The 11,909-nt window shown below is 38.2% G+C and overlaps 1 protein-coding gene across 1 annotated transcript; it reads right to left on the reverse strand.

Moving 5' to 3' along the window:
• Positions 1-3,719: 3,719 nt before the first annotated feature.
• Positions 3,720-4,661, reverse strand: LOC103731447 (olfactory receptor 8H1-like). Its single transcript, XM_008829798.1, has one exon. It carries the CDS (start codon positions 4,659-4,661, stop codon positions 3,720-3,722), a length of 942 nt encoding a protein of 313 aa, XP_008828020.1.
• Between the last annotated feature and the right edge of the window lie 7,248 nt (positions 4,662-11,909).

Consider the following 11,909-nt stretch of genomic DNA (forward strand, 5'->3'; position numbering starts at 1 on the left):
GATGTGGTGGTGAGCATATAAGCTATACACCAGCCTCTGGGCTGCACATAGAGACATGCATACATGCACTCTGAAACACATATGCACCCACGCAAACACAAACGTATGCATAGGGTACACACAGATGAACATAAAAAATAAAATGTGTGCCAAATGTTTGATTTATGAATTTAATTTCATACCACTCTACATGCCTAAATTTATCACAAAAAAATTAAGTGCCACACATGAGTTCCCCCTTCATTGACTGAGCTTTAAGTCCAATTAAGTAGCTGTTGATAACCTCCAAGATAAAAGTGCCACTGCTGTCCTATTATAGTTTGCTGTACTGGTCATTGTGCTTATTAGGTCTTAAGTTGAGGATGGGCCTTTGATTGATATTCTCCCTTAGCAGCTTGCATAGTGATCTCCAAAACTACAAGACTTAGCCTTCAGGGAGGAGGTTTCCTGGTCATTTACAGCTCCATTGCTCCAAGCCCTGTGTCTGAAGTATGTCTTGTCTTCAGGAATAGGGTCGTACCTACAAGTTCTGGGAGGCAATCAAGAGCTCTGGAAATAGCCTCTGTAATTTGGGGAGTACCCTGCACATGACTGGAGAGGTTATAGGTCTCTGAGACAACCCCAAAGCTGTCCCATCCCAAGACAAATATAATTTCTTACTTTGTGCTAAATATGGATTCTTATGTTTGCAAACAAGTATGCCAGTCACCACTCTTCAAAAGAAGCTTCTTTTGCAACAGTGGAAGACTATTAAAGAGTTCCAGGTCTGGTCACACACAGAGATGAAGTGTCTGTGAAATGCCCAAACCTACATGACCCATTTACAGTGGAACACTTTACACGGAGCATAGTGGAACAAGAGGTAGAGAGAATACTAATGAATCTCTCAACTCTCATCAATGAATCTCCCTTATACAACAGAGGGCAATGTACCGAGACTATTATGAAAGTGGGGGTGGAAAGACTGCAAAGGCTAGGGGAGGAGGTACATGACCATATGGAAACAGAGACTTACAGGCTTCTGGAACCTTGCTCATATGAACCTACAGCAATGGTGCCAGCATGCACAGGACTTAAAGAAGTTCAAGCAGACAAAAATCTAGCTTAGAATTATGGAAATGGCCAGTAGCCCACAATTTTACCTGAAGAACTGCTGGGCAGCTGATTACTTCTGGGTAAGGACTAGTTGATCTTCTTTAAGGGAATGATTCTAGATAGGATGATTGGACCCCAGTGGATGAACTTGCCTTGAGAGTCATAAAGGGACATTAACTTGACCTGATAGGCCTTAACATAAATGACACAATGCATGAAAACCATTGTATGTGTGGGGACAGATAAGGGAGGGTAAAGAAGGGGAAGGGCGCATACAGAGGACTAAGAGGACTATGTTGTGTACGAAATACACAAGAAAATCAATAAAAATAAATTTTAGAAAGGAAATGGAGGTTAAAAACTGAATTGATGTTTAAGTAGAGTATGAATGTCAAATGATTAATATGGGACTGGAGAGATGGATCATCAGTTAACAGCACTGGCTGCTGTTCCACAAGGCAGATAACAAATGTTTGTAACTCCAGTTCCAGGGAATATGATGCCTTCTCTAGTCTCTGCAGGTTTCCACTTACATACATGCAGGTAAAAGACTTATACTTCTAAAAAAATAAATAAATTTAAAAAATTAGTGTTTAGCAAGTACACTAAGACATTACTTCATGTAGATGTCGAATTTCCTAAATTTACTGCATATCATGTCTAAAGCAGCAGCAGATGAGAGTGCTGATCTCACACACTGAGAACACATTCACCTTGTAGTTTGCAATGACAAAGAGATTACCAAAATTAGACTTCAAAGTGAATGCAGAAACGCCTTATATTGGAAATGATATGAATTTTAATCTTATCTGTCATATGCAGACATACTGTCACAATTATTGATTAATAAGAACATGTACATCATGTGTTTCAGTGACTATTACAGTCATTCTCTACTTTTTCAACTTTTAAATATTTTTGAAATTACCCCAACACTAGAGCATACAATTTTCTTTTAAAATAATCTCACTTCAGTATTTTACATGAAATTCAAATTTGGAAACCATACCTGTGAATTAAATTACCATAAAGTAATTTGTAAAACCAGAGTGAAGAGTTTTCAGTAAACAACAATGTGGCACTTAGAAGGTGGCATTAATAGAACTGTTTAATGATAATGGTCAGTATTTTTTATTACTGCCTTAAGTACATCAAGTCCCCACTCTTAGCACATGGACTTGGAATCATTATTTATCCTCTGGAACCAAGGAAATTGAGGGTCAAATTTAGTGACTTATCAATGATTGTCTATCAAACAAGTGGTTTCATATTATAAAATGAATGACTTCTAAAACTGTTGTTAATCAAATTATCTTTACAATACTACAAATATCTAAGATTCCATTAAGTATAACATTTTATAATATATAGTTTTAAGAATTACAAATGTATTTTCAATATATTGATTTTTCTATAAGAACCTAGAATAACTAGCAGTGAGGGAATTCTGTGTTTGCTTTTTTTTCTTCTATGTTTGCTTTTTAACACAAAATGGAGTACTTTTAAAATATTTACTTATTTACTTATTGTGTGTATATGTGGTTGCTTGCATGTGCTGTGGTGTGCATGTGGAGGTCAGAGGACAACTTTGTAGAGTCAGTTCTCTCCAACTTTTAAAAACTTTATGTGTATGAGTGTTTTGCCTGTGTGTATGTAAGTGTACCATGTATATGCAATGCCAGTGGAGACCAGAAGGGGATGTCAGATCCCCTGGAACTGGAGTTAAAGACAAGTTGTTAACTACCATGTGGGTGCTGGAAACCAAACCTGGGCCCACTGTGGGAGCAGCCAGTGCTCTTAACCTCTAAGCCATCTCTCCAGCCCCCTCTCCTTCTACCTTTAAATGGCTCCTGGGAATTGAAACCAGGCCACCAGACTTGTGTAGCAAGTACCTTTAACCATTGAACCGGCTCAGCAGCCTTGGAATGCTTTTTAATATTAAAAGGAATGGACAGTTTATTCAGAACTTCAACCCCTGTGAAGGGGAAAATCTGACTGGAAAAGCATAAACTCCCATCAGGAAGCCTTCTCATTTCTTCATAGCTGAAAAATCTGTACCACAACCAAACAGATGGCCTGGTGTTTTCTGATATGCTTAGACTTTCTACAATTCTTGCTCCCCTCTCAAAGCAAAAGAATAAAGCAAAGAAATCCAAAGTAGCCTATTTGGGATTTGATGTACAGCATCTCAGTGAATCTTCGTTACGCTTTCTGTGAAGCAGCTACTCGTAGCCAAAGCTCAGTTTCAGTTACTACCAGTGATAAAATTATGTAATCACACTCTGAGATTTACCAATGCAACTAAAAGTTCAATTTTCAAGCTTTTAATATAAACTTTTAAAAAAAACTTAAAAAAAGAATTGCAAATGTATTTTCATATGTTGGAAACTAGCTGTCCTTGTAAACAAAAATAAATACACTATGAGTTTAATATGTGTTTTATGACATTAAATTAGGAAACACTTCTAAATTAACATTTCTTGAAATGACCAAACATGTTTGTATGATAGAAAATCCTCAAAAACAGAAAAACAATAAAGATTTTTGTTTTTAGACAGACACCAAAGGAAGTAGTCTAAAGGAAAGAAAGAAAATAAGAAAAAAAGTTGGCATCCCTGTTTCCTCTAACTGCTGAATCCCTCTCTCTTCTGCATGACTCTGATGACAGCACTTTTCACCTCTCTGTTCCTGAGACTATAAATGAGTGGGTTCAGCATGGGGATCACAATAGTGTAAAACACAGAAGCCACTTGGTCCTTTCCCAAAGAATAGGACTTACTTGGTTTCAAATAAGTAAAGATCAGAGTGCTGTAAAACACAGTGACCCCCAGGAGATGAGAGGCACACGTGGAGAAGGCTTTTTGCTTTCCTGAAGTGGAAGTGATTTTCAAAATAGTAGACAGAATGTGCACATATGATACAGAAACCAGGATAAGGGACAGCAGAATTGTAGAACCCGCAAAGATAAATATAATGATTTCAATGCCATGTGTATCAGTGCAGGAGAGAAATAGGAGTGGAGATGTGTCACAGTAAAAATGATGGATGGCATTGGATTTGCAGAAATTCATTGATACCATGCTAAACACAGTGACAGAAGAATCCATAGTTCCAATTACATAGGACGCAGTAAGCAGACCATGGCAGAGTCTTGTGGACATAATAACTGGATAATGTAGAGGGTTGCAGATAGCTACGTAGCGGTCATAGGCCATTGATGCGAGAATAAAGCATTCAGTAGCTGCCAAAAGAATAAAAAAGTACAGCTGGGTGAAGCAGCCCATGAAAGAAACGTTCTTCTTGGACGTCAGCAGGGTCTCTAAGGTTTTAGGTGTGATGACAGTTGAGTAACTGAGGTCCAGGAATGACAGGTGGGTGAGAAAGAAATACATCGGGGTGTGAAGCTGGGCATCTAGATGAATGATGAGAATCATCCCTGTGTTCCCCAGCACCGTAACCAGGTATATCAGGAGAAACAGCACAGAGAGGACCAGCTGGACCTCCTTGGACTCTGTCAGTCCCATCAGGATGAAATCAGGCTTGTTTGTGTAATTCCAGGTGTTCATAGTGAACTGCCCTGAACCGTAGAGAAATCAGAGGGGTATAGACTGTATGATTTCAAGGAGATTTTTGTGTATGTACATAACAGTATTTCATTTTTTTTGGTCTTTTTGAGACAGGGTCTTCCTGTAGCCCCAGCTGTCCTGGAACTCACTATGTAGACCAGGCTGGCCTTGAACTCAGAGATCTGCCTGCCTCTGCCTCCCAAGTGCTGGGATTAAAGGCATGTGCCACCATGCCCAGAACAGTATTTTTTAATGACATTGTATAACTGTCAACAATTTGTTAGTCAAATAGAAGTACAAACTGACTTCTGAATAATGTTCCATAAGTGGTAACATGTTTTGTTATACAATAAAACTATTTTAAATAATTTCCTTTAATGCATTTAGTCTAAATGAAATACTATATGGTTTGTACTACCCTTACGCACTTATTTTCCATAAGGAAAAAGATGCACAAATATCAAATAAGTTATGGGGACACAAGAGAAATTCATGTTGAGTTGATGATCATGTCAGAGTCCAAAGAGCATGCTCATGACACTGTGTTTCTCCTTATTGTTATGTCAGTAAACCTAAACATGTTACACACATACTTTTTCTTTGAAGCATCAGTTAAGACTAACTGAAAATAAGTATCTCTTTTTTTTACTGATCTTTAGTAGACTGCATTAAGACATAGGTATTGGGACTGGAGAGATGGCTCAACAGTTAACAACACTCACTGTTCTTGCAGAAGACCCATGTTCGAATCCCGCACCCACATGGCAGCTAACAACTGTCTATAACTCCAGTTCCAGGGGATCTGACAGCCTCTTCTGTCCTCTGCAGGCATTGCATGACACAGGTGCACTTACCTACATGCAGGCATAACAGTCATACACATAAAATAAAAAATAATAAATAAAATATTTAAAAAAAGACATATAGGTATTAATAAAGAAGGAATGTTTGCTTTATGACAATTAAAACCGGATTCATACTAAAAATTCATTATCAGAATAAGATCATCACTTGTAGAATCTCATTCCGTCAACTCTCTATTTCTGTTGCCCCCATCTTGATGTTACTTCTATACGTGCCAAATGATTTGTGCAAACATTTTTTTAACCTAGTCCTTGTTGTATTTTGGCTCTTTCACACCCACACAATTCCAATAATACTTACTCTGAGCCAAAGTTGATAGGAAACAAAAGGAAAAAATCATTTTCCAATATCGTGTGATTGAAAATACTCAACTCCCAAGTTTTCTCACTGTTGAAATAGGAAATCTGTTAAATGATCTGAAAATGTCAGAAGGAGAGCATTTGCTGTTGATGGGATTATTATTTATAAATTTTTGTGCATTCATTTTCTTAAATTTGGAAGTAAATTGGATTCTCCTTGATATTTTTCTCAGATTTTGGTCAAATGTAAATTATTTTATGAAGCGTTGGACCAAATGAATCCCAGGAGCTACTGTCAACATAAGCAGGGCAGTTTGTACTTTGATTCCCTTCCTTATAACTCCAGGGCACCTCAAGTAACGATGCTGAGAATCACAAGGCATGTGGTCATCCTCAGGGGCCAATTTCTAGAAAAATTACTTGGCTGGATTTCAGGGACCAAAGTTGAAGAACTAATTCACAAATGTTCTTTTTTTCCTGGGAGACTTACAAGGAAGAACAGGATCACTAATTCTTTTTGTTTTTTTTTCTTTTTTTGTGTGTGCTCAGTTTATTCATATGCTTATTGTATGCTTATTGACTTATTGAGTTTCAGAAGAATAATATTCAGGTAGCACTTTAAGTACTGTGGAAGGGAATGCTTTTCAGAGTTGAATATAGTTTGTGCATGACACCCTAAGTGGGATGCTAATTTTTTCAGAAAGAAGCATTTCAAATTGAAAAGTGTCATTCTACCAGGGTAAAACATGCTCAGTAAAACAACAGATTACATAAGAATTCACAGAAGTCATTGAAAGTTATTCTGAACTTGATCATATTATTTTAATTATTCTCAATTTTTCACTTTGTGCACACATACAGATTTTTTTTCAATAAATAACATTTTATATATTCATTTTTTAATGTTCATTTTAAGATATACATTTTATAGATGACAGACTGTGTTATGCTAACATTTTATAAACCTTGTCATTTCATTTACTCTATATTGGCTAGTGTCATTCACCAAGTGAATTGAAAATTTGTGCTGATAAACAGCCATATGTTTAAGTTTTAAAATTTGGAGGCTTGAGAGATGGCTAAGTGGTTAAGAACACTTGCACCTTCCTAAGTACCCAAGCTTGATTCCCACCACCACATGGTGTCTAACAACCATTCATAACTCCAGTTTCAGGGGATCCAAAACCCTCTTCTGGCATCTTTGGGCATTGCATATATGTAGTTCACTTCTTCCATGCAAGCAATACACTCATACACACAAAATAAAAATAAGAAATAGAATAAAATAAAATTTATTAATTATTTTTAATTTGTGTGTATGATTGTTTTGCCTGCAGGTATGTAAGTGAATCATTGTGTCTTATGTTCGGGGATGCTAGGAGAGGGCATCAGTTCCCCTAGACTATAGTCTTGGATAGTTGTTAGCACCATGTGAGTGCTGGGAATCTGGGTCCTCCACAAGAGCAGCCAGTGTACTGAACTGCTAAGTCATCTCTCCAACCACCTGATAACTACACATTTTGAAGCATTTTATGGATTGTTGACATTCCTTTATGATTTATTAATGTCATTTACTTCATCAGCATGTGACGCTTAAGCAGTTTGCCTCTCATCTCAGAGAATTTTATTTAAAAAAATGGCAACTAAAAGATAAATATGGAATTAGTAAAACTTTTCAATGAATTTATTGACAAAAAGTTCAATTCACATGACATAATTGGGCTGAATGCTTCCTGAAAAAGAATGTAACAATCTTAAAACCCGAGTTATAAAAGGCTAAATATTTCTTATAAGATCATCTTCTCAAAACTAAGATGGGAGAATATGACAATTTACAAAGTGAGAATAAGAGTCAAACATTCTTGGGAATCTTGCCCTGAAAATGTTGACATTAATGTCATGAATTGTTGACACTAATGAATGAATTCTGACATCAATTTTCCTGTAGCTGGAGAAATATTTCCTTAGAAAAAGTATGTACCTCAGAGTTTTAGGGTATAGTTTATTGGTGAGTCTTACTTGTGCGTATCCTATGCTTGACGGTCATTTGTGAAGTCAATGATGTTCATAAGAAGATGATAGTTGATGTTGATGAGACAAGATGATTAGCAGATTCTAAATCCTATGACAAAAAAGTGACCTTGAGGATTAATGTAAATGAGAGACCAAGGCTCACTTCAGTAGAATTTCAATTGTAGGCTGTGGTGGTTTGAATGTCCTGCATAGGCTCCAAGTATTTGGACATTTTTGTCCCCAGTTGGTGGCACTGTTTTTGGAGGTCTTAGAAAGTGTGGTGGTGCTGGAGGAAGCACGCCACTTGGGGTGGGTTTAAAGAGTTATTAAGCCTGGCTGGATCTCAAGTTGCTCTCTTGCTTCCTGTGCCTGCTTGAAGATGTGAGAGCCTAGCTTCTGCTCTACCCCCAGCCACCTCTGTGGCCATGCTTCCCCACCACGAAGAACTCTTTCCCCTTTGGAACCATGAACTCAAATAAACCCTTCCTTCTATAAGTAGCTTAGGTCAGTGTTTCTATCAGAGCAATAGATACATAGACTCACCTTGAGCAAGCTTCCTTTGTATATCCTTCCTAATAATCATTTTAGTATTGATCAGGTGTAGACAAGTTCATTTTCACAAGACACATATGTCAGTAGATTTGAAAATCTTTTCAGACAGTTTACTTCACTTACAGTTTAAAAATTAATGCAGTTTAATTCCTGGTCCTTGTGCCTTGTTTGGTTGGTTCCAATCCCTTCTCCTGAATTGCTTCTATTACATTTTCATTACTTGGCTCATTAGAGTGTGAAGACATTTTCTTTTCTCTATATTCTTTATTTTTACATAACTGTATTGGCATAAGTTAGTTGCCATGCTAATACTTTTCATCCTCAGTTTTTTACAGCTGTGTGGAACATACATAGATCATGTTATCTTCCCCCGTTTTCCTGCTTTGTCTGTTCTGCTCACACTGGCTATTCATTTTCCTTTTTCCAAGCAGTACCTGTTTAAAATTTCAAGTTTTTTTTTCACATGTAAATGAAAACATGTGACATTTGTTTTCCTCAGTCTAGCTATTTTAATTAAGACAGTATGTCCATTTACACCCATGTTTTAAAGAAATAACAGGATTTGGCATGTCTAATTTCTAAAGAATACTTGATTCTGTATATATGGCACATTGTCTTTAACCTGTGCTCTGTGGATGGGGTACCTTGGCTGCATCCATGTGTTGGCTGCTGCGAATAGTGTCATAACCTGAGTATACAGCTCTTCAATGTGTGATGTCTGTGCTTTCTATAAGTATAGATTCAAGACTGGTGTAGCTGTGTTACAAGGTTGTTCATTGTCCAACCAACACAGAAAATCCTAGCAGCTTCACTGTTTACATTCCAACCACATGCACAAAACTTTGTAATTTGGCTTCATTCTTGATAGTGTTTGTTGTTACTTATTTCTTGGTGATAATCATTCTCATGGACTATGTCCCAATCTCATCCTGACATGGTAGAGCAAGCCATTTATCCCAGAAGTGAGGAGGTAGAGGCAGTCAGATCTGTGTGAGTTACAGGACAGCCTGGTCTACATAGTGAGTTCCAGCCTAACCAGGGCTACAGTGAGACCCCACCTTAAAAAAATGGAATGTCATTGTTTATTACTAGCAAAAAAGGCATAAAACTGATCAGACTAAGACTTCCTGGCTTGGATAAAGCATCAACTTTCCAGTATCACTGGACAATCCCTATGAAGGTGGATTCACCTTATGTCATGCTAAATAGATGGCCAGAATGCCTATTGTGTTCATGAGATGGTGAATTTTCCTTCAGGGAATCCGGCCTCCTAGTGTAGTTCTTGTGGTCCCGTTGCAGACATGAGTCTGTAAGCCCTGACTGCTTTTCGTAATCTCTCGTTTTCTTCTTTATACTTCTTTTCTATCCATGCTTTCCTTAATGCTTTGTACTGCCACATCATTTTGGGTTTCTCAATTCTTTCTTTAAAGCTTTCTTGTCTCCCCACGTGGCTGTGAGTTGCCAAGTTTCTGTCTAACTTCTGCGCTGGCACCAAAGCAGCATGGCCTTTTGGCTTTTTTCTTTCTCCCCTTCATTCCCTCAAGGCAGTTGCTGAAATTTATAGCTTGTCTGAAGAATTTTTCTTAAATTCTAATAAAACTGTCCTAAATTTTCTGAGTTCATTCTTAAATTTTTTAATAAATGAGACTAACAAACACCAGGAGACCCTGTTTCTCCCCTGTATAACTGTGGAGACTGAAAAATGACACTCAGAATCCTAATGACTGATTTATTTGGTGACCCTGCAGAGAGATCTTCAATGGAAAATTGGACGCTAAGCAGTTGAGCTCTTTTATTCTCATTTCCTTTGGGCTTCAGAGGCCATAAGGAACTCTATCTCCTTAAAAGAAGAGAATAAAGTTTAAGGAACTTCTTTTCAGGCTGTGTTTTGTTTTGTTTTGTTGTTTTGTTTTGTTTCTCCACAATGGTTTTATCCAAGAACCTGGAGTTGCAGTGTTAGGGTCTGTGACTCGGTGGGTCTCTTCAGGAGAACAAATGCACGAGTATGGAGATGCAAAAATCAAGCAGAGTTTTATTAGGCCAGCTAGCTGGGGCCGACCGTCCTTCCAAGACACGCAGGTCTTGTTGGAGCAATCAACCCGGAGGCAACTTCAGGTAGAGAGTATATAGGCTCCCACAACCATTACACAAAAGCCCGTGCTTATACAACCAATAGTTTCAAAGCAAGCATTTCACAAACCAATAACTTCAAAACAAGAAAAATGTTACAACTCCCTTCGGGTGTCTCAGTCGGGGAAGGGTGGGTGGTATGTGCCTGGCGCAACCCTTCCCTGTTATCTTGTGTAAGCAGACATGCCTACGTGACATGACACAGATCAGACAGGTCAGGCTCTGGGGGCTGCAGCACTTACCCCTATTTCCAGATGCTGTTAGGGTCCGTGACTCGGTGGGTCTCTTCTGGAGAACAAATGCACGAGTATGGAGATGCAAAAATCAAGCAGAGTGTTATTAGGCCAGCTAGCTGGGGCCAACCGTCCTTCCAAGACATGCAGGTCTGGTTAGAGCGATCAACTCTGAGGCAATTTCAGGTAAAGATTATATAGGCTCCCACAACCGTTACACAAAAGCCTGCGTTTATACAGCCAATAGTTTCAAAGCAAGCATTTCACAAACCAATAACAAAAAATGTTACAACTCCCTTCAGGTGTCTCAATTGGGGAGGGATGGGTGGTATTGTGCCTGGCACGACTCTTTCCTGTTATCTTGTGTAAGCAGACATGCCTACAGACATGACACAGACCAGACAGGTCAGGTTACGGGGGCTGTAGCACTTGACACTATCTCTCCGGATGCCTGTGTCTCCAGTTGAGTTAATTGGTTACAAGCAGTAAACTCAGACAAGCAGTAAATTCAAATAAGCAGTAAAATTTCTCTTTCCCTAACAATGCCTGTGTCTCCAGTTGATTTAATCAGTTACAAGCAGTAAATTCAACCAAGCAGTAAATTCCTCTTTCCCTAACAGCAGAAAGGAAAAAAAATCAGAAGGATTTGGAAAGGTTAGTCTCCAGGCCCTGGACCACCAAACTGGGTATAAAGTACTGCTTAGACCATATGTTCCACAAACAGCTGCTTTTCTAACTAGATCTAGAGTCTAAATTTCATTTGAAGTGGAGTTTCACACCATGCTTAGGCTGGACATGTGCTCTTAGAGCAGCAGCCCAACTATGTGTGCTGGATATAGTTCTCCATCTTTTCTGCTTCCTTTGCCAATTTCACCAATTTCTTTCCCATCAACACTTTTTTTTTTTTTTTTGGTGGGGTGGTAAATTTTGATATTGTTTTGACCTGTTCCTAAAGCAGATTGTTTTGGGTTTTAAGTTCTTATATGGTATATTTGCTGACTTCCAAAAGTGGCTGTTTTCGTTACCTAAAATGTATACAGGGTTGACACTGGTAAAGTCACATACTTCTACTGCTGATCTTGTTTGATTATGAGTGCTAACTGCTGCGTACCCATGGCTTTAGAAAGTTCAGAAATATCAGGTGATGTCTCAAAATC

The sequence above is a fragment of the Nannospalax galili genome, unplaced genomic scaffold, assembly GCF_000622305.1.
Source record: "Nannospalax galili isolate Female #2095 unplaced genomic scaffold, S.galili_v1.0 scaffold674, whole genome shotgun sequence".
Taxonomy (NCBI): domain Eukaryota; kingdom Metazoa; phylum Chordata; class Mammalia; order Rodentia; family Spalacidae; genus Nannospalax; species Nannospalax galili.

Coding starts and splice junctions, on each gene's coding strand:
- LOC103731447 (XM_008829798.1), bottom strand. CDS start 4,661: ATGAACACCTGGAATTACACAAACAAGCCTGATTTCATCCTGATGGGA.